Genomic DNA, 23,884 nt, shown 5'->3' on the forward strand with positions numbered 1-23,884 from the left:
ATCTGTATGTCTTCTTTGGAGAAATGTCTGTTTAGTTCTTTGGCCCATTTTTTGATTGGGTCATTTATTCTATTTATAGAAAGCCCAGAGATAAATCCATGCACCTATGGACACATTATCTTTGACAAGGGAGGCAAGAATATTCAGTGGAGAAAAGACAATCTCTTTAACAAGTGGTGTTGGGAAAACTGGTCAGCCACTTGTAAAAGAATGAAACTAGAACACTCCCTAACACCATACCCAAAAATAAACTCAAAATGGATTAAAGATCTAAATGTAAGACCAGAAACTATAAAACTCCTAGAGGAAAACATAGGCAAAACACTCTCCGACATAAACCACAGCAGGATCCTCCATGACCCACCTCCCAGAATATTGGAAATAAAAGCAAAAATAAATGGGACCTAATTAAAATTAAAAGCTTCTGCACAGCAAAGGAAATTATAAGCAAGGTGAAAAGACAGCCTTCAGAATGGGAGAAAAGAATAGCAAATGAAGCAACTGACAAAGGATTAATCTCAAAAAGATACAAGCAACTCCTGCATCTCTTTGTTGATTCCTAAAGACTTTTTCATTCTAGCCATCCTAGTGAATATGAAGTAGTATCTCATTGTGGTTTTAACTTGCATTTCTCTAATGACATTAAGCATCTTTTCATGGTTTTGTGTTTGTATATCTTCTTGGAAGGAATATCTATTTAAGCCCTTTGCCCATTTTTTAATTGAGTTGTTTGTCTTTTTGTTGTTATCAGGGTTCTTTATATATTCTGAATACTAGATCCTTATCAGATGAGTAATTTGTAAATATTTTCTCCAATTTTGTATGTTGTCTTTTCACTTTCTTGATCTCTCTTGATATGCAAACATTTTAATGTTCGTTAACATCAGTTTATGTTTTCTTTGGTTGTTTGTACTTTTAGTGTCTTATGCAAGAATCCATTGTCGAATACACGGTCATAGAGATTTACTCTTAGTCTTTCATCAGTAGTTTTAATTCTTACGTTTAGGTCGTTGACCCATTTTGAGTTAATTTTTGTATATGGAATGAGATAAGGTGCTAATAACGTCATTCTTTTGCTTGTGGAAATCCAGTTATCCTAGAACTATTTATTAAAAGAGACTATTGTTTTCTCACGGAATGATTTTTGGCATGCTTATTGAAATTACAGTTGGCTGTAGACATATGGTTTTATGTCTGGACTCTGGGTTCTCAATTCCATTGGTCTCTGTGTCTGTGCTTTTATCAGTACCACTTTTTATTTTGAGCACTGTTGAGTTCAGTTCAGTTCAGTTGCTCAGTCGTGTCTGACTCTTTGCAACCCCATGAATCACAGCACGCCAGGCCTCCCTGTCCATCACCAACTCCCGGAGTTCACTCAAACTCATGTCCATCGAGTCGGTGATGCCATCCAGCCATCTCATTCTCTGTCGTCCCCTTCTCCTCCTGCCCCCAATCCCTCCCAGCATCAGAGTCTTTTCCAGTGAGTCAACTCGTCACATGAGGTGGCCAAAGCATTGGAGTTTCAGCTTTAGCATCAGTCCTTCCAATGAACACCCAGGACTGATCTCCTTTAGAATGGACTGGTTGGATCTCCTTTCAGTCCAAGGGACTCTCAAGAGTCTTCTCTAGCACCACAGTTCAAAAGCATCAATTCTTCGGCGATCAGCTTTCTTCACAGTCCAACTCTCACATCCGTGCATGACCACTGGAAAAACCATAGCCTTGACTAGACGGACCTTTGTTGGCAAAGTAATGTCTCTGCTTTTCAATATGCTGTCTAGGTTGGTCATAACTTTTCCTCCAAGGAGTCAGTGTCTTTTAATTTCCTGGCTGCAATCAGCATCCACAGTGATTTTGGAGCCCAAAAAAATAAAGTTTGACACTGTTTTCACTATTTCCCATGAAGTGATGGGACCAGATGCCATGATGTTTGTTTTCTGAATGTTGAGCTTCAAGCCAGCCTTTTCACTCTCCTCTTTCACTTTCATCAAGAGGCTTTTGAGTTCCTCTTCACTTTCTGCCATAAGGGTGGTGTCATCTGCATATCTGAGGTTATTGATATTTCTCCCGGCAGTCTTGATTCCAGCTTGTGCTTCTTCCAGCCCAGCGTTCCTCATGATGTACTCTGCATGTAAGTTAAATAAGCAGGGTGATGATATACAGCCTTGATGTACTCCTTTTCCTATCTGGAACCAGTCTGTTGTTCCATGTCCAGTTCTGACTGTTGCTTCCTGACCTGCATACAGGTTTCTCAGGAGGCAGGTCAGGTGGTCTGGGATTCCCATCTCTTTCAGAATTTTCCACAGTTTATTGTGATCCACACAGTCAAAGGCTTTGGCATAGTCAATGAAGCAGAACGGGGTAATATGAGTCCATCAACTTTATTCTTTCTCATTATCATTTTGACTGTTCAGGGCTCCTTGTGATTCCATATGACTTTTGAGGGTCAGCTTTTCCATTTCTGCTGAAAAGGCCATTGGAATTGTAATGATAAGGATTTCATTGACTCTAGATTGCTTGGGTAGTTTTTCTGTCTTCACTATATTTAGTATCCCAATTCACAAATATAGGATGTCTTTCCGTTTACTTAGGTTGTATTAGTCTATTTTGTGTACCGTAACGAAACAGCATAGACGAGGTGGCCTAAACAAGAGAAATTTATTTTCTCACAGTTTTTGGAGGTTAGAAGTCCAGGACCAACATGCAAGTAAATTCCGCTTCTAGTGAGATCTCTCTTCCTGATGTGGAGGTAGCCGCCCTCTTGCCGTGTCCTCATATGCCCTTTCTTCCATGCTTGTAAAAAGAGAGAGCAAACTCGTCTCTTTCTCTTTTCTTATAAGGACACCAGTTCTTTTGCATTGAGCCCAATCCTTATAACCTCATTTAACCTTAATTACCTCTATAAGGGTCCTGTCTACAGATACAGTCACATTAAGGGTTAGGACTTCAATGTTTGCACTTGATTTGGTGGGGGTGGGGGGATGCAGTGAAGTCTGTGACAGATCTTCTATGTTTTACAGTTTTCAGTGTGCAAGTCTTTTCACGACCTTAGTTAAATTTTTTTCCTAGGTATTTTATTCTTTTGGACACTATTATAAATGGAGTTATTTTCTTAATTTCTCTTTCAGATTGTCCACTGCTAGTGTATAAGAAACTGGCTCTTCTCTTCTTAGTTCCCACTCACATCCCGTTGACTAGAATTAATCACAGGCTGGAAAAATGTGGTAGAGACGATGGAATATTAAGTTAGTCCACTGCTTCTGTCACACATTCATACAAGTTCAGTCCTTGAGAGATATAGATAACAATGCTACTAAATACCTGTAGAAAGGTACATATTGGTGTGTGTGTGTGTCCTCAGTCACTTAGTCATGTCCAATTCTTTGACACCCCATGGACTGGAGCCTGCCAGGCTCCTCTATCCATGGAATTTTCCAGATAAGAATACTGAAGTAGATTGCCATTTCGTACTCCAGGGAGATCTTCCTGACCCAGGGATTAAACCTGCATCTCCTGCATTGGCAGGCATATTCTTTACTACTGTGCGACTAGGAAGCCCATACATATTGATATACAAGGATGAATTTCAGATGATAGTCTCTTTTGAAAGTTTCTTTCCCTTAACAAAAAATGACTATTTAAAAATTTTTTTTTATTTTGTTCTTAATTCTTCCAAAGTAAAGTGTTTAAGGTTGAAATCTTATTCCTAGACTAGAATGCAGTACTACAATGAGCCATTAAATCATTAACCAACATGATAGACATTGAAATAGCATCAAAGCTCATAATATTTATTTTTGAACATCATTGTTTCTTTGCTGAGGTATTGCATTTTGGAAATAATGACCACATATTTATAGGATAGCAATAATAAGTAAGCCTGTTGATATTTATTTTTAATTTGATAAAACCTGTCGATGACATGGCAAGCCTAGACAGCGTATTAAAAAAGCAGAGACATTAGTTAGCTGACAAAGGTCCATCTAGTCAAAGCTGTGGTTTTTCCTGTAGTCATGCACAGATGTGACAGTTGGTCCATAAAGAAGGCTGGAGCCGTGTACTGCAGGGAGATCAGACCAGTCAGTCATAAAGGAGATCAGCCCTGAATATTTATTGAAACGACTGTTGCTGAAGCTGTAACTCCAATACTTTGGCCACCTGATGTGAAGAGCCAACTCATTGGAAAAGACCCTGGTGCTGGGAAAGATTGAAGGCAAAGGACTTGGGAGCAGCAGAGGATGAGATAGGTAGCATCACCAAATCAATGGACATCAATTTGGGCAAACTGTGAAAGATAGTGGAGGACAGAGGAACCTGGCATGCCACAGTCAGGGTTGCAAAGAGTCAGACACAACTTAGCAACTGACCAGCAACAACAAATAGGTGACATATCTTCTAAATCCATCTATGATTGCCTATCAAAATAGGCTAAAGACAGTATACATATTTTGCTGGATATAGACATTGCAAGAGTAATTAATCATTATTTTTCAGACCAGTTTTCTGTATTGTTAATCATTGATATTCAATATATGTGAATTATAGGCCTACTTTTTTTGGTCTTTCCATTCATAATAGGATTCTTGGTAGCTAAAAGGCAAGATGGGTTGAACTTGAAGCCTTGAGTATTTATGCTGCTGCCTTTTTATGACTGTAATATAGAATTCCTTGAGGTTGGGTTCATGTGGGTAGTTCTTCACAGATGTTACTTAGTAGCATCAGCAGCAAGTAATTTTATGTATTAGTGGCACCAGGACAATGGTGTCCTACCTCTGTGGGCAGTCAAAAATTGTATGAACAGATTTGTATGATTTTGGGTGAGAAATCAGTGACGGGAAAACTGATAGTGATTACTTTGGTCCTTCAGAGTTGAACATCTGCCTGTTTGAAAAGTCAAATGACATGTGATTGGGTTGACATAGAATGGCCTGTTGTTGATATATAATATCTATATAAAGCTTACTGTGATTTTAAAATGAGAATTTTAAAACCTAGTAATTTAGTGTACAAGTGAATATAAATGCTAACTTATGATTCTCTCTTTATTTAACCTTAAAAGTTCCTACATGAACTTTGAGATGCCATTCCAAATTGCTTTTACACCCCTTGATTGAAAGTGTCTAGCTAATCATATTTTCTAGCAAATAAAACATTACTAACTTCTAATAACTACGGTATGTATTTGTAAATTAAAAATACCATCAAGCTAGTTTCTCAGATTTGCCTATTATGATGAATCTGTGCAGTGGTAACGATTACTGTTTGAAAAAAATGAACAATTAGCATGAATTGTTTTATAAGAGATCTCATTCATAACTTGTGGACTGCAAAATATTTGTTTATAACATAGCAGTCATTTTTTGTATTTTTATTTTTGAAGGACTTAAAGCCCAGTAATATAGTAGTAAAATCAGACTGCACTTTGAAGATTCTTGACTTTGGACTGGCCAGGACTGCAGGAACTAGTTTTATGATGACACCTTACGTAGTGACTCGCTACTACAGAGCACCTGAGGTCATCCTAGGCATGGGCTACAAAGAGAACGGTCAGCAAACACTATTTACTTGAAATTCTGTTCAGATTTATTTGCTTTTGTTTATCAGATTTCTTATGTAAATACTTGAAATGCATAAAGAAAATTATCACTGTCTGAAATGTTTATCAAGAGTTTGGAAGTAACTGCAAGTTTTGTCATAAATGTTTGGAAAAACTTGGGGCCCCTGTTTATTTAAATACAAATACGTAATCATCAGTATAACCATCGGATAAAGAATTTGTTACCATGGCCCCTCTAACAGAATACATATATATAATACATATCATTTTCTTGCCTGTAACGTGAAAATGAGCATTCTAACATGGGCACAAGGGAGTATATAGTGGACCCGTATCTTCAGTGGTGATCTTAGTTTGTTTGCATTAATGATGTTTGCACACATTTCCTGCCCCATGACATTAAAGTTAATAGCAGCAGCACTTAGTGCAAACTTTAAGAGCTACAATAAGGCTGTTCTGCAAAGCTGATGGATAATTAATTTAAGTTGACCTTTCAGAGGAAATAGTGTTTCATCAAAACCCTTGTGTCCAGCCTTAAAGAAATGGCATTATTATGTGCAAAAATAGCCAGTTACATAAATTAACATTAGAATTAGGTTGAAGAAAATGATCAGGCATGTAGTTCATGAATTTAACTTTTTAAATGTGATAATTCAAAATACTTCATAAAGTAGGACCTAGACATTTTTTTCTATCAAAAGACTCTGAAACAGCAGTTCACTCTGAATCAGGAAACTGTATCAAATCAGTTTTGAGGATTCTTTTTTTCTAAAAAAGATAACTTTGAGGTGAGGATTTTAGCTTAATATTCTTAGCTAGTTAAAAACACTTTAAATATATATTATCAGTATTATTCTTTTGTTCTTAAATAAACATGCTGTTCTGTTGTCTTACTCTTTACCTAAAATTGTCTTATATCCTGTAAAATCCAGTGAGTTAGATTTAGTATTAGACTTTTTTTTTTTGGAGAATTACTATTTCAAGTGACAACATGATCATTGTTTTTGTATTTGCTGTAAAACCAGTGATTGTCATAAATAATGTGCAGTGTGTCACTTTGTCTTGGAATTGTGATCTTAGGCGCTCCCTAGTAGAAATTAGCACCAAGAAAAACTATCATGTAAAGAGTTGTCATACTTTCCTTTCTTAGATAAGAATTATATAGATCCACTTTATTGCATTCTTTCTTTTGGCTCCAGAAAACTGAGTCAAATATAATGCTTAATATTGATAACTACATTAGCCAGCAAGGTTAAACATAAGAACTTCCACCTTTCAGTGACACCTCTCACCCATCCTACACCTGTTTTAACAACTTTGTTTTATATATATGTCTTTTATTGCAAGCTACCCTCAAAGCTTTTTGGAAAGTGAGATAATGGGATATATTTAAACTGCCAAATAGACTAAGCAGTTAGACCTGTAAAGCTTTTTTTTATGTTTGAATCAGGCTTTTCATATTCTGAGGAAAGTCTTCATTAGCTCAGACAATGCTTGCAGTAGCCTCTCATGCTTGCAGCTTTTGAAATGTTTTAAAATATGTTTTTCTCAAGATTATGTACATAAATTGTATCCTAGATATTTAACTAAAGCTTGCTCTTCTCTATAAAATCCACAAGGAAAAATTGTTGTAATAGATTTTTGCCAGAAATGAAAACCCTGGAAAAAAATTTTCTCTGAACTGATAGGTGAATATTAACTTTCCCTTTAAAATTTTATCCTTGGAAGTTGAATTATGCCATAGATACAAAAAGATCTGTATGTATTCTAATGTGAAATTTTAGAGAAACTTGAGTTCCATAGGATTTCCAAAATTTATTCCTAAATATACCTCCTAAAATTCTGTAATGAACTAATAGTCTCCTTATGAGTGTAATAGAAAGTACAGATTTTAAGTTCCCAAGTCGTCCTGCATGGTTAAAGGTACATCTCTAACATCTATTCCTGCCCTTTTATTCTTTTGCTATTAAAAGAATTGGAAGTCTTCAGACTTCAAAAACAAATGCAAGTTTCTAAAACTTTCCCTTCAAATTACTTATTCTTCCCCTTCTTGTATTAAACTGTAAGCACTTACTCTTTTAATCTGTTTTCAAACCCAAAGATACAAAGTGTCAGGGTATGTGGTTAGTTTTAATGAAATAGGTGGAGATCCTCAAATTGCTCATTTGTGTGTCTGGCGCATTCTTTTCAGCTTTGGTTGGAACTCTCATTTAAAATTAACAAGCGTCACAGGATTTCCCTAGGGGTCCAGTGGTTAAGACTCGTGTTATACCACAGGGGACACAGGTTCGATCCCTGGTCATCCCGTGTAGCCAAAATAAATAAAGTTGGCTAGGGTCAGTAAGTCTAGTAGGAGACTCTGTAGATAATAAATTTGCAGGAGCTTTCATACTGTGTTCAGCCAAAACCAACTTCTTAAACCAAAAGTGGTGTCATTCTATAAGTTTAAAACACTTTAGGTGGAAAACATGAAATAGGCTTTTTTTGCTATGTTTTGCTGTGTTTTCTTGATTCTCGCTGTACTTGTTCCCTTTGGGATAGTGGAGTAAATGCAAGTGGTGTTGCCAAGAAAACAAATGATTTTCTATTCAGAGTAAACATAGCACTTCTCAAAACAAATTTATGAACTCCAGCTTGAAAATTTCTGAAGACTTTTAGGTTAACTTTTTAACTGATTATTCATAGAAGCATTATTTCTGTTAAATATTTTAATATGCTAGACTATTTCTGCTCATGCTATTTTTCTTTTATTTTACTTAAAGAGAGAGTATAATGCACAGTTGAACCTCCAAATAGTATCAAGATTTTATTTTTTAAATTTTGGTACCTCATGTACATTTTCAGCCTTATTTATAAATTTGTGTTGGTTCATTTTCATATTTTATAAGTAAATTTTCAGGGGCAAACTATCGGTTTTAAAATCATGTGATTTCTGTGCATAGCTCTCCCTTTAAATTAGATATGTAGCTAAAAAGCTACACTTCACATTTGCTTTTGTGAGTCAAAGCCTTTTGAAAAATATTTTATGTTTTAAATTCCATTAGCTAAAATTAAAAGTCACTTTTTTCTTTCTGTGATGTTTTGCAGTTTTTATATAATGCAGTCATATTATGCTTCTTTGATTTTAACGACCTTTTGCTTTGCTTTTCCTTCTTTTGTGCTGCAAACATATAGTGGATTTATGGTCTGTGGGGTGCATTATGGGAGAAATGGTTTGCCACAAAATCCTCTTTCCAGGAAGGGACTGTATCCTTGTGCTGCTGCAGCAGTTTGATTAGTTAGGTGATGAACTTCCTTATGTTCTTTAATGAAAATGAATATAGTGTACATTCATACATGTGGTTTTTTTTTTAAACAGACGTAAAGTTTGTGGCTGTTATAGTTCAAAAATTTCTGTAATCTCTGTAGGCTGCATTTGGCAGTAGGACATACAGTCTCTGCTGGTAGTTAGAGCACATTCACTGTCACTCATTTTTATTTTATACTGCTTTCTTTAATTTTGAAGTATACATGGTGTGCGTGATTTTTTTTAATGTTTATATATTTTTTTTATTTTAACCAAAATCTTTATGTTAATGTCATTGCATTTTGTTTTCAGTTGACATTTGGTCAGTTGGGTGCATCATGGGAGAAATGATCAAAGGTGGTGTTTTGTTCCCAGGTACAGATCGTATCCTTATCTTTGGCCTAAAATGTAGTTTCTAAAGGTCAAATGTATGACAACACTTCAGCTTGATCAGGTATAATGTATTTTGTCTCTCCCTAATAAAGTATTGTTAAATTACTCTTTCAAAATACCACCTGCTATTTGACATAGACTTTCCTTTCCCTCATTGGTTGTCTCATTTGTTAATTCTGAAAACTACTAAAGTTAATTATCCACAATTACTTGTTGGCTTTGAGTTGATTTATTACTTAACCTAAATCAAAAATCATGGCTTACATTAAATTTTTCTAATAATTATACACTTGAGTAAGTCTAGAAGTACTTAGGACATAATATGAATTTTGAAATTGTTGTTCCTGGTCATCCTTTTGTTTTGTCCTCCCCACCTTCTTTTTTGTTAATGTCCTATGTGTTCTATGTCTTTTGGTTGTTGTCTCATTTCTCAACATAACATATTGATCTTTTCATCTGAGAGTTTCAGCAGTAATAGTTGTGTATAGTGATGAGTAGATTTGGGTTCATGATTTTTGTTCATCTGACTACTTCTGATATTTATAGTAACAGTGATCTGTTATGTGTTTACCAGTTAGTGACACTTAGAATTGTTTTAAGAAGAAGAATGGGAGAAACCGTATTCCCTGGGTTACAGTAAGAAAGTTTTAGGTCTTAATCCATGGGGAGCACTTGAAGTATAAAGACTAAAGACTAGGAGGAAAGAAACCAGGGAATTCTAGCCTTATACCTTAACCAAAATAGTGAGTCATTTTCTCAGATTTCAGAGCTTTAAAATATTTTAGTTAGCGTAAGCTAAACAAAGAATATCGGAGAAGGCAATGGCAAGCCACTCCAGTACTCTTGCCTAGAAAATCCCATGGATGGAGGAGCCTGGTAGGCTGCAGTCCATGGGGTCGCTAAGAGTCGGACACGACTGAGCGACTTCACTTTCACTTTTCACTTTCACACATTGGAGAAGGAAATGGCAACCCACTCCAGTGTTCTTGCCTGGAGAATCCCAGGGACGGGGGACCCTGGTGGGCTTCTGTCTATGGGGTCACACAGAGTCGGACATGACTGATGTGACGCAGCAGCAGCAGCAAACAAAGAATGGCAGAAAGAAATGCCATCATTTTCATTGCTACTCGTTATTTTCTGTTAGTTTAGAAAACTTGGAAAAGCAGGACAGATGATAAATATTTCGTATCTTCTCAGAAATGCAGTCACATTTTCTGATAAGCTAGAAGAAAAGGCAAATTCTGTGTTCAAAATTGTGTCCAGTTTATATTTAGAGTCTATATGGGTAGTAATTACCATTTTTCTTTGAACCACTCATCATTTGTATTTGGAATTTGTGAGTTTAAGCTTCCATTTTTATGATAAAATCAGTATTAGTAGACACACACATACACATAATAAATAAGGTTAACAAAGCTTGTTATTGATCCTTTTTGTCCACCTACAGTCATTGCCTTTTGCAAGGTGGCTATAAGATTTATAACTGCCACATTCTTTCTTAGAATTTAAAATTGCTATTTTCTTGTTCTTTTATTATGGATATGACTAATATGTTGAACATTAGATGCACAGTATTTTTCTTAGCTACTTGATACTAGATATTGATCAGTGGAATAAAGTTATTGAACAGCTTGGAACACCATGTCCTGAATTCATGAAGAAACTACAACCAACAGTAAGGACTTATGTTGAAAACAGACCTAAATATGCTGGATATAGCTTTGAGAAACTCTTCCCCGATGTACTTTTCCCAGCTGACTCGGAACACAACAAACTTAAAGGTACTTTTTAAAATATTATTTTTAATTCCGTTGTGGGTAGGTGGCTGTTTGTGGAGGAGGTTTATGGGGGTGTATTTATATTCTTGTAGGACATAACTCAACATTATTTCTGAGTAATGGAACAGTGTGAGGTTTTAGTTATTTTTAGTTATATTTTTAATCATATGTATGATCTAATTTTATAGTAAATCTATTCTTTTTAAAGCATTTTTTAGTAAATGATAATTTTAGTTTTCTGAAATTTATTGATAATTTTAAAACCTTATGAGATACATATACATAAACATCTCATTATTTTTGCAGCCAGTCAGGCAAGGGATTTGTTATCCAAAATGCTGGTAATTGATGCATCTAAAAGGATTTCTGTAGATGAAGCTCTTCAGCACCCGTATATCAATGTCTGGTATGATCCTTCTGAAGCAGAAGCTGTAAGTTCTTTTCTGAATGTTTGAAGAATATATTGTACTCTTAGAGTTAGAGTTGAAGTTAGGTTTGGAGTATATTTTTTTAATGTTAAATAAAAATATAAATAAATGATGATGGTGCTGTCTGTTTTTGCATGAAAAATTCCTTTAGGGAATGAACATATCCAAGTACCTCCTACACAAAATAAACTTCCCTGCCATTATTTCTTGCCTTTTTGCCTTATTACCTTGTAAGTTGAGCTATTATGTTGAGCACTTTGAGAAAACATCTTAAATTTGTTGTAAACAAATTATTGTGTCCAAAGCATAGCACAATTCTATAATGTAAATAAAATATGATAGCTGCAATAACAAGAAAAAAAAGACTATTAAGCATGTTTTTTCCTGTCATGGAGTCTTCCCAAATTAGTCTGTCTATACAAAATCAACATAGATCATTGATCAATCGTGGTATAATGGTGTGTTTTTCCAAGGCTTCTGTATGGTTAATATTTCAAGTAATTGTAAGGAATTTATATACTTTCAATAAACTAACTCAATTTTTGTTGCCTTGTTTTTTAGCCACCACCAAAGATACCTGACAAGCAGTTAGATGAGAGGGAACATACAATAGAAGAGTGGAAAGGTAACATTCACCAGATTCTTTAAGATGAAGCTGAGAGAGCTCTGGCTTTCTATGCTATTTATTCATCATTTTAGGGAGATGAAAGATATTTTCTGTTATTCATAACTGGTATTTGATAATATGATTTAAAATATTTTGCAGAAGTAGAAACTAAACCTCCTTCCTTCACTAACTTAATTAATGCCTTATGTTCCCCACCCCAGACAAAGGCACATTTGTACTTTCAGGAACTTTAATATTCTTTCATAGTCTGCAAATATACAAACCTGTGTGTTTGATGTCTCCCCCTTCTCCTCTCCCACCCTGTTTTAATCACATACAGTTGTATACAACTCACAATTGCTTTGTTGATATTATCGTATGTTTTAGAGATTATTCCCTCTTGCTCCATATACCTGGCTCATCTGCTTTAATATCTGGTTAGAGATCTCCTGTGCGGCTGTGTCACAGGGTTGTTCTAACAACCGTCTGAAGAGCATTTAAGCTGGGTCTAGTCTGTTGTTGTTACAGTCAACTCTGTAGTATTCTTGTGTGCATCTGAGAATACGCCTGTGAGAAAAATCTTACAAGGAGATTTGCTGGGCCAGAGGATATTTTCAGCTATTTCTAATTGCTCTCTGAAGAAATTGTAGCAGTTTACACTCACATCAGCATTGTATAGGAATGTCTTTTATCCCCACCTTCATCAACAGAGTGAGTTAATTTTTAATCTTTGCATATCTAATAGAGTAGTTTTATTTTATTTTTTTTACTTTGGTTGAATATTAATAATGCTTTGAAAGTCATGGAAATGTTAAAGTATTTCCTTCTTTATTTATTTTTTTTTTATTTTTATTTTATTTTATTTTTTTTTAAAAAAGAATTTTATTAAAAAAGCACAAATGCAAAGGAATGAACAGAGGAAAATGTATGCGTCGAACCTGGACTGGTCACTTATGATAATATACATGCTACAATTCCATTCTCCCCAATCATTCCACCTTCACCCTCTTTATTTCCTTCTTTAAAAGATTCCCTGGGACATTTGGGCCAAGGTACCTTTAGATCTCATTTGCTTCTATTTATATTGTTGTCATGTAATATTTTGACCAATTTTGTATCTGCTTGACTGTGGAGTCATTTAAAATCAGGTGGACAGAAGATATGTTATTAAGAGCTAAGAACCTAAATACTTGGAAGGCAAAAGGGATTGGGGAGGTATAAACCAAAGCAGGTAATCCATTTTCAGGTTTATTTGGGAGGAATGAAGTTGATTCTTTCTTCGGAATAATCAGAAATTAGTTTTACCTCAGTTGACTTGGGAGATATATAGTATTAATAAGGTTCTATAAGGCCCACCAATATGACAGAATTAGGTAGAACTTAGTACATTTGTCTGTGTAATGTGTAATATACAAGAGTATAGAAACTATGGATCAGAGTAGGTATTAAAATATCTAACCTGATATTTTATATATCATTACATTTACAGTAAACATATATGATATTTCGTGGAATATTAATAGGCCCCCGATTGTAAAACACACTATTATATACCACTGCTGCTGCTGCTGCTGCTAAGTCACTTCAGTCGTGTCCGACTCTCTGTGACCCCATAGACGGAAGCCCACCAGGCTCCCCCGTCCCTGGGATTCTCCAGGCAAGAACACTGGAGTGGGTTGCCATTTCCTTCTCCAATGTGTGAAAGTGAAAAGTGAAAGTGAAGTTGCTCAGTCGCGTCCAACCCTCAGCGACCCCACGGACTGCAGCCCACCAGGCTCCTTCATCCATGGGACTCTCTAGGCAAGAGTACTGGAGTGGCTTGCCATTGCCTTCTCCAATTATATACCACTAAGAAAGAGAAAACAATGCGAGCTGTACTGCACCATTAAGCTAACTGAAAAGAGTACGTCTAAAAATCAGTGAAACGTAGTATCTTCATTTGTACATTTCTAGGATTTTTTATTACTTTAAACATACTTATTTTTGTCCTATATCTTTTTCTCCTACCCAAATGTAGTTTAGTAGCTACTTACAAACTCCCTTTTTTAGCATCATAACAGAAAAAATTCATTGGCAAAGCCATTTGTCTAGTTAGTACCCCTGATTAGTTTTGGTTCTTCTGCCTTAGTCCCTTTTTACAAAGAGATACTGTTTCATCTCTCTTTTTAATCCCCCTATCTGGAATGCTTATCATTCCTTTTTGTTTCTTAAAGACATCTCCCGTTCTTGCCTCTATCAAAAGACTTCCTATTTTTCTTCTTCCTAGCCCAAGTAGGTTACCATCACAAACAGACTTCCGTGTCTCCAGCTCTTGTTCATCCCAACATATCCACTTATTTTACCTTATTATCAGCATGAATATTGCCATACCCTGTGATCAGAAATCATTTATCAAATGTTTAATGAATTACAGACTTCTTGAAATTCTCTGCAACTTTTTTTGTTTATACATTTTTCTTAGAAGAGCATTCATTGCTTTTATACAGTCCTCAAAGAACTTTATGACCTGAGAAGAATAATGGCAATATTAGGGCTTTCCTGGGGGAAGGCAGTGGCAAGCCACTCCAGTACTATTGCCTAGAAAATCCCATGGATGGAGGAGCCTGGTAGGCTGCAGTCCGTGGGGTCGCTAAGGGTCGGACACGACTGAGTGACTTCACTTTCACACATTGGAGAAGGAAATGGCAACCCACTCCAGTGTTCTTGCCTGGAGAATCCCAGGGACGGGGGAGCCTGGTGGGCTTCCATCTATGGGGTCACACAGAGTCGGACACGACTGAAGTGACTTAGCAGCAGCAGCAGGGCTTTCCTGGTAGCTCAGACGGTAAAACATTTGCCTACAATGCGGGAGACCCAGGTTTGATCCTTGGGTCGGAAAGATCCCCTGGAAAAGGAAATGGCAACCAACTCCTGTACTCTTGCCTGGAAAATCCCATGGACCAAGGAGCCTGGTAGGCTATAGTCCATGGGGTCGCAAAGAGTCGGACACGACTAAGTGACTTCACCAGCGTACTCCAGAAAGGTCTTAAGTTGGCAGTCAGACTCATAAGGCACATCACACTTGACATCAGATCGTGTAGAAGAACACAGGGCAGGGGGCAAATACACTACAGGGCAGTATCTGCTGTTTCTCTTAGTTGAAGTAGTCCTGCCAGCCATCCACCCACCGTCCAGAAGCCTGATTAAGGAACAAGATTCTCGTGAAGAAATCTGTATAGTAATAATATGCCATGCTTCATTCAACTCAGAAGGTGTTGAAGTATAGCTGCCTGATTCTTTTCCTTTAATGAAAATGTATTTGTATTCTCTTCTGATTAAAGAAGGTTCCATATACTCTTGCATTTATATCTTTTAACTGGTATCTGGGTAAGTACCTACAGTGTACCATGCTCTATACCAGGCCTTGGGAAATAGAAGTTAGTAAGACAAATTTGATTCAAGCCCTCTTTGAGAGAATTAAATGAGTATTTTTAGTATAGAATGATATGGTATAAAGTCCTGTGGAGTATAGAAGATAAAACTTCTAACCTCAGATCTATCTTAATCTAACATTTGGAATATTACAGCAGAGATTTTTTTTTATTTCAATATAATTCATGGTTGAGGATCAATAAATTGTTATTAACACCTTTGAACCGTTGGTTGACACTTTTCAACCTTCTACCATTGCAAGGACACCATTTGACGTATTTAATATGTGTGAAAATTTTTTACTTAACATATACATATCTTGGGAGATGGCCTTTCAGCCTTTGAAAATTTTTTATTTACCTCTTTTTCAGAATTGATATACAAAGAAGTTATGGACTTGGAAGAAAGAACCAAGAATGGAGTTATACGGGGGCAGCCCTCTCCTTTAGGTTGGTTACAATATAAGCTTAGTTATGATTACAGTTTACTTCTTGTGTTGTAATCTTCAGTGGCCTGAAACTTTCAGTTCTTTCTATATTTACTACCATTAGTATCCAAAGTTTAGTAAGTATAAGGAGTACAATTTCTGTGGTTAAATTTGAAAGCACTGGCACACTGTTCTATCAATACATTGTGCTAATGTATCGTAACTGATTTCATAAAATGCACATCTTTTTCTGTGATACTGACATCCCATTGAAGAACTGAAATTTAAAACCTTTTTTGTTGTTGGCGTTGTTGTTAAAACTGCTGTCAGAAGGTATTCTGTCTCTTAATAATGTTGCTTTGTATGAGTTAAACATTTTCTTTTATCATAAGCTCATATTGACTTTTAGTACTTGTAAAAGCATGAAGAATTTAAGGGAAAAGTTAGAGGACAACATTTACTTAGTAAGTACATACCACATGATAGACATAGCTGGTTTTTTGTACTTTGTTTCATTCAGCCCTGGAAAACCCCGAGGAAGGGATTTTTATGCACATTTTACAGATGAGGAAACAGTTTAGAAAAGTTAAATGATATAAGACTACAAATCTTTTGTGTAGAAAAGTGACTGTTTGAAGCCATGTTTATCAGTAACTTCAAGAGGGCATGGTTTTTCCAGCATCCAATTTGGTCTCTGGCTGGCAGCCGAGACTTCTGGCTGCAAAGATTAGGGAGAGATTAAATTTGAGCTGAATCTTGAGGAATACTGTTTCAACTGATAGGTCTTGAATTAGAGTAAAACTGTGTCGTTTTAATCATCCTTCTAAAATTCTTATACAGTAATTCTAAGAAAAAAGTTGGATATCATATCTAGCATCTTGTTTATGAAGTAAGATTTATAACTATAGTTTCAAGTGCCCAGTTTTTTGTACTGTAAAAATATATTTAAATAATTTTTGTAGCTTTCTATGACATTTTTGCTTATATTCTAATTCTTTGTAAATCCTTGATCAGAAATGCAGTCTTCTAAATTATAATAAAGATTCTCTTGAAAATATAAACTGGTTTCGACAGCTTATACCTACAATTAGTTGTAACAAAGGGTCTATTAAGGGAGACTAAGGGCAAGATGGTGGAGCAGTAGGACGGCAAGACCACTTTCTCCCCCACAAATTCATCAAAAGAACATTTGAACACTGAGTAAAGTCCACAAAACAATTTCTGAATGCCGGCAGAGGACATCAGGCACCCAGAAAAGCAGCCCACTGTCTTCAAAAGGAGGTAGGAAAAACATAAAAGATAAAAAGAGAGACAAAGAAGTAGGGACGGAGCTCGGTCCAGGAAGGGAGGCATAAAAAAGAAGTTTTCGAACACCAGGAAACACTCTCACAGGCGAGTCTGTGGCGAACCTTGGAACCTCAAAGGGCAACACAACCAGGAGAAAAAGAAAGAAATAATTACCATTAGGAGCCCAATGGTAACTCCCAGCGGAGAAGCAGAGCAGACGCCCGCATCTGCCATTAACAGACAGGGACGGGGCAGGGAGGAGCCAGCTGAACTGCTTAGAGAGAGGACTGGGCCTAAAGGCCGGGAGGGCAGTCTGGGGGAACTGACTGGAGATAGCAGAGCAGACTGTGGGGTAGCTACCCCGCAAAAAGGCGAAAAGCCCTAACCTAAGACTCTGCCAGTCCTGCTCACAGAACAAAGGACTGAGCAGAGTGAGCTGGCTGCGGTCGGCCCATACCCTGCTGAGACAGGCAGGGGAGGGCAGCCAGAGCCGGAAGGGGGACAATCATGGCCCCAGAGAGGCATCCGATACCAAACTGCAGGCAGGCTTTATTGTTAACCAAGACTTTTTGGGTTTCTGGCCGGTTAACATCCGCCTGAGAAGGAGCGACGGTTGTACACCCAGAAAACTGAGCTCGAGGGACCTGGGAGGCGATAAGTTGCAGTGACTGCATTCGCCAAACACCTGGTCACTTGAGCTGCTCAGACCGGGGCCGGGCACAAAACGCAGGCCCGCCAAGTCTGCGCCTTTGTGGAGTACCTGAGCCTGAGTGGCTTAGACCTGGGATGTGCATGCAACCCAGCGCCGGCCTCAGACAGTTATCTGAAGAGCAACCTAGAGACTGTGCAGTGTAGACTGGGACAGCACACACGCCGTGAGCGGAGGCAAACCCATTGTGGCTGGGACACTGCAAGCACTCCCCACAGACACCAGAGATATTTGTCTGCAGTGTTCCTCCCTTCCCAGAATAGGACTGAACAAGTGAGCCTTAAAAAGTGTCCACCACCGCCCCCTAGTGTCAGGGAAGAAATAAGACACTGAAGAGACCAGCAAACAGAAGCTGAAACAGAGGGAACCATCTTGGAAGTGACAGAGAAGTCTAGAGGCTACTGCAAGAATAATACTGAAAACCAGCAGCAGGAGAATTAAGTTCGAATCGTGAGAGTAACAGAGAACTTCTGACTATAGGGAACATTAATCGATAGGAGTTCCATCAAACGCCTCCATACCCACACTGAAAGAAGCACCAACAAGTTCCAGAGCAAGACATACCACGCAAATTCTCCAGCAATACAGAAACATAGCCCTGAGCTTCAATATACAGGTTGTCCAAAGTCACTCCAAACCCATTGACATCTCATAACTCATTACTGGTCACTTCATTGCACTCCAGAGAGAAGAAATCCAGCTCCACCCACCAGAACACTGACACAAGCTTCCCTAACCAGGGAACCTTGACAAGCCACCCGTCCAACCTCACCCACAGCGAGGAAACTCCACAATAAAGAGAACTCCACAAACTGCCAGAAGATGGAAAGGCCACCCCAAACGCAACAATATAAGCAAGATGAAGAGACAGAGAAATACCCAGCAAATAAAGGAACAGGATAAATGCCCACCAACCCAAACAAAAGAGGAAGAGATAGGGAATCTACCTGATAAAGAATTCCAAATATTGATAGTGAAATTGATCCAAAATCTTGAAAGCAAATTGGAGTTACAGATAAATAATCTGGAGACGAGGATTGAGAAGATGTAAGAAAGGTTTAATAAGGATCTAGAAGAAATAAAAAAGAGTCAGTGTACAATGAATAATGCAATAGATGAGATAAAAAACGCTCTGGAGGGAACCAACAGTAGAATAACGGAGGCAGAAGATAGAATAAGTGAGTTAGAAGATAGAATAGTAGAAATAAATGAAACAGAGAGGAAAAAAGAAAAACAAAAGAAATGAGGACAATCTCAGAGACATCTGGAACAATTTTAAACGCCCCAACATCCGAATCATAGTCCCAGAAGAATAAGACAAGAAGAAAGACCATGAGAAAATACTTGAGGAGATAATAGTTGAAAATTTCCCTAAAATGGGGAAGGAAATAATTACCCAAGTCCAAGAATCCCAGAGAGTCCCAAACAGGATAAACCCAAGGTGAAATACCCCAAGACACATATTAATCAAATTAACAAAGATCAAACACAAAGAACAAATATTAAAGGCAGCAAGGGAAAAGCAACAAATAACACACAAGGGGATCCCAATAAGGATAACAGCTGATCTTTCAATAGAAACTCTTCAGGCCAGGAGGGAATGGCAGGGCATACTTAAAGTGATGAAAGAAAATAACCTACAGCCCAGATTACTGTACCCAGCAAGGATCTCATTCAAATATGAAGGTGAAATCAAAAGCTTTACAGACAGGCAAAAGCTGAGAGAATTCAGCATCACCAAACCAGCTCTCCAACAAATGCTAAAGGATCTTCTCTGGACAGGAAACTCAGAATAAATGTATAAACTCGAACCCAAAATAATAAAATAAATGGCAACAGGATCATACTTATCAATAATCACCTTAAATGTAAATGGGTTGAATGCCCCAACCAAAAGACAAAGGCTGGCTGAATGGATACAAAAACAAGACCCCTATATGTTGTCTACAAGAGACCCACCTCAAAACGAGGGACACATACAGACTGAAAGTGAAGGGCTGGAAAAAGATATTCCATGCAAACAGAGATCAAAAGAAAGCAGGAGTAGCAATACTCATATCAGATAAAATAGACTTTAAGACAAAGGCTGTGAAAAGAGACAAAGAAGGACACTACATAATGATCAAAGGCTCAATCCAAGAAGAAGATATGACAATTATAAATATATGTGCACCCAACATAGGAGCACCACAATATGTAAGACAAATGCTAACAAGTATGAAAGGGGAAATCAATAACACAGTAATAGTGGGAGACTTTAATACCCTACTCACACCTATGGATAGATCAACTAAACAGAAAATTAACAAGGAAACACAAAAGTTAAATGATACGATAGACCAGTTAGACCTAATAGATATCTATAGGACATTTCACCCCAAAGCAATGAATTTCACCTTCTCAAGAGCACACAGAGCCTTCTCCAGGATAGATCACATCCTGGGCCATAAATCTAGCCTTGGAAAATTCAAAAAAATTGAAATCATTCCAAGCGTCTTATCTGACCACAATGCAGTAAGACTAGATCTCATTTACAGGAGAAAAACTATTAAAATTTCCAGCATATGGAGGCTGAAAAACACGCTGCTGAATAACGAACAAATCATTGAAGAAATCGAAAAGAAATCAAAATAATGCATAGAAATGAATGAAAATGAAAACACAACAACCCAAAACCTGTGGAACACTGTAAAAGCAGTGCTAAGGGGAAGGTTCATAGCAATACAGGCACACCTCAAGAAACAAGAAAAAAGGCCAACTAAATAACCTATAAGCAGAGTACATCATGAGGAACGCTGGGCTGGAAGAAGCACAAGCTGGAATCAAGATTGCTGGGAGAAATATCAATAACCTCAGATATGCAGATGACACTACCCTTATGGCAGAAAGTGAAGAGGAACTCAAAAGCCTCTTGATGAAAGTGAAAGAGGAGAGTGAAAAGGTTGGCTTGAAGCTCAACATTCAGAAAACAAAGATCATGGCATCTGGTCCCATCACTTCATGGGAAATAGATGGAAAAACAGTGGAAACAGTGTCAGACTTTGTTTTTTTGGGCTCCAAAATCACTGCAGATGCTGATTGCAGCCATGAAATTAAAAGACGCTTGCTCCTTGGAAGGAAAGTTATGACCAACCTTGATAGTATATTAAAAAGCAGAGACATTACTTTGCCGACCAAGGTCCGTCTAGTCAAGGCAATGGTTTTTCCCGTGGTCATGTATGGATGTGAGAGTTGGACTGTGAAGAAAGCTGATCGCCGAAGAATCGATGCTTTTGAACTGTGGTGTTGGAGAAGACTCTTGAGAGTCCCTTATACTGCAAGGAGATCCAACCAGTCCATTCTAAAGGAGATCAATCCTGGATGTTCATTGGAGGGACTGATGCTAAAGCTGAAACTCCAATACTTTGGCCACCTCATGAGACGAGTTGACTCACTGGAAAAGACTCTGATGCTGGGAAAGGTTGGGGGTGGGAGGAGAAGGGGACGACGGAGAATGAGATGGCTGGATGGCATCACCGACTCTGTGGACATGAGTTTGAGTGTACTCCGGGAGTTGGTGATGGACAGGGAGGCCTGGCGTGCTGTGATTCATGGGGTCGCGGAGAGTCGGACACGACTGAGCGACTGAACTGAACTGAACTGAACTGAAATAACCTAACTCTACACCTAAAGCAACTAGAAAAGGAAGAAATGAAGAACCCTAGGGTTAGTAGAAGGAAAGAAATCTTAAAAATTAGGGCAGAAATAAATGCAAAAGAAACAAAAGAGACCATAGCAAAAATCAACAAAGCCAAAAGCTGGTTCTTTGAGAGGGTAAATAAAATTGACAAACCACTAGCCAGACTCATCAAGAAACAAAGCGAGAAAAACCAAATCAATAAAATTAGAAATGAAAAGGGAGAGATCACAACAGACAACACAGAAATACAAAGGATCATAAGAGACTGCTATCAGCAATTATATGCCAGTAAAATGGACAACTGGGAAGAAATGGACAAATTCTTAGAAAAGTACAACTTTCCAAAACTGAACCAGGAAGAAATAGAAAATCTTAATAGACTCATCACAAGCATGGAAATAGAAACTGTAATGAGAAATCTTCCAGCAAACAAAAGCCCAGGTCCAGATGGTTTCACAGCTGAGTTCTACCAAAAATTTAGAGAAGAGCTAACACCTATTCTACTCAAACTCTTCCAGAAAATTGCCGAGGAAGGTAAACTTCCTAACTCATTCTATGAGGCCACCATCACCCTAATACCAAAACAAGACAGAGATGCCACAAAAAAAGAGAACTTCAGGCCAATATCACTGATGAACATAGATGCAAAAATCCTTAACAAAATTCTAGCAATCAGAATCCAACAACACATTAAAAAGATCATACATCATGACCAAGTGGGCTTTATCCCAGGGATGCAAGGATTCTTCAATATCTGCAAATCAACCAACGTAATACACCACATTTACAGATTGAAAAATAAAAATCATATGATTATCTCAATAGATGCAGAGAAAGCCTTTGACAAAATTCAACATCCATTTATGATCAAAACCCTCCAGAAGATGGGAATAGAAGGAACATTCCTCAACATAATAAAAGCTATATATGACAAACCCACAGCAAACATTATCCTCAATGGTGAAAAATTGAAAGCATTTCCCCTAAAGTCGGGAACAAGACAAGGGTGTCCACCACTGTCATTCAACATAGTTTGGAAGTTTTGGCCACAGCAATCAGAGCAGAAAAAGACATAAAAGGAATCCAGATTGGAAAAGAAGAAGTAAAACTCTTCACTGTTTGCAGATAACATGATCCTCTACATAGAAAACCCTAAAGACTCTACCAGAAAATTACTAGAGCTAATCAATGAATATAGTAAAGTTGCAGGATATAAAATCAACACACAGAAATCCCTTGCATTCCTATACACTGATAATGAGAAAATAGAGAAATTAAGGAAACAATTCCATTCACCATTGCAACGAAAAGAATAAAATACTTAGGAATATATCTACCTAAAGAAACAAAAGACCTATATATAGAAAACTATAAAACATTGGTGAAAGAAATCAGAGAGGACACTAACAGATGGAGAAATACACCCCATGGATTGGAAGAATAAATATTGTGAAAATGAATATATTACCCAAAGTAATTTATAAGTTCAATGCAATCCCTATCAAGCTACCAACAGTGTTTTTCACAGAGCTAGAGCAAATTATTTCACAATTTGTATGGAAATACAAAAAACCTCGAATAGCCAAAGCAGTCTTGAGGAAGAAGAATGGAACTGGGGGAATCAGCCTGTCGGACTTCAGGTTCTACTACTACAGAGCCACAGTCATCAAGACAGTATGGTACTGGCCTAAAGACAGAAATATAAATCATTGGAACAAAATAGAAAGCCCAGAGATAAATCCACACACCTATGGACACCTTATCTTTGACAAGGGAGGCAAGAATATTCAATGGAGAAAAGACAATCTCTTTAACAAGTGGTGCTGGGAAAACTGGTCAACCACTTGTAAAAGAATGAAACTAGAACACTTCCTAACACCATACCCAAAAATAAACTCAAAATGGATTAAAGATCTAAATGTAAGACCAGAAACTATAAAACTCTTAGAGGAGAACATAGGCAAAACACTCTCCGACATAAACCACAGCAGGATCCTCCAAGACCCACCTCCCAGAATATTGGAAATAAAAGCAAAAATAAACAAATAGGACCTAATTAAAATTAAAAGCTTCTGCACAGCAAAGGAAACTCTAAGCAAGGTGAAAAGACAGCCTTCAGAATGGGAGACGATAATAGCAAATGAAGCAACTGATAAAGAATTAATCTCAAAAATATACAAGCAACTCCTGCAGCTCAATTCCAGAAAAATAAACGACCCAAATGATAGGATAGTGAATGAGGAATTCCCTAGGTCGGTAGGTGCCCAGTATGCTACTGGAGATCAGTGGAGAAATAACTCTAGAAGGAATGAAGGGATGGAG

General features: G+C 37.4%; 1 protein-coding gene across 4 annotated transcripts in view; it reads left to right on the forward strand.

Moving 5' to 3' along the window:
• The window catches only part of MAPK8 (mitogen-activated protein kinase 8), a 116,073-nt gene that overhangs the window by 81,430 nt on the left and 10,759 nt on the right, over positions 1-23,884 (forward strand). For 3 of the 4 annotated variants that reach the window (XM_055425273.2, XM_055425271.2, XM_055425274.2), the window contains 6 exons: positions 5,381-5,546; positions 9,156-9,227; positions 10,835-11,017; positions 11,321-11,445; positions 12,004-12,067; positions 15,832-15,909. In XM_055425273.2, the coding sequence (XP_055281248.1) occupies positions 5,381-5,546; positions 9,156-9,227; positions 10,835-11,017; positions 11,321-11,445; positions 12,004-12,067; positions 15,832-15,909 (688 nt within the window). Of the gene's footprint in view, positions 1-5,380; positions 5,547-8,731; positions 8,804-9,155; positions 9,228-10,834; positions 11,018-11,320; positions 11,446-12,003; positions 12,068-15,831; positions 15,910-23,884 lie in introns of all 4 variants that reach the window. The other variant, XM_055425272.2, reaches the window with a different exon arrangement.

Source organism: Moschus berezovskii, chromosome 12 (genome assembly GCF_049115385.1).
Source record: "Moschus berezovskii isolate FMDL1 chromosome 12, NW_MosBer_1.0, whole genome shotgun sequence".
Taxonomy (NCBI): domain Eukaryota; kingdom Metazoa; phylum Chordata; class Mammalia; order Artiodactyla; family Moschidae; genus Moschus; species Moschus berezovskii.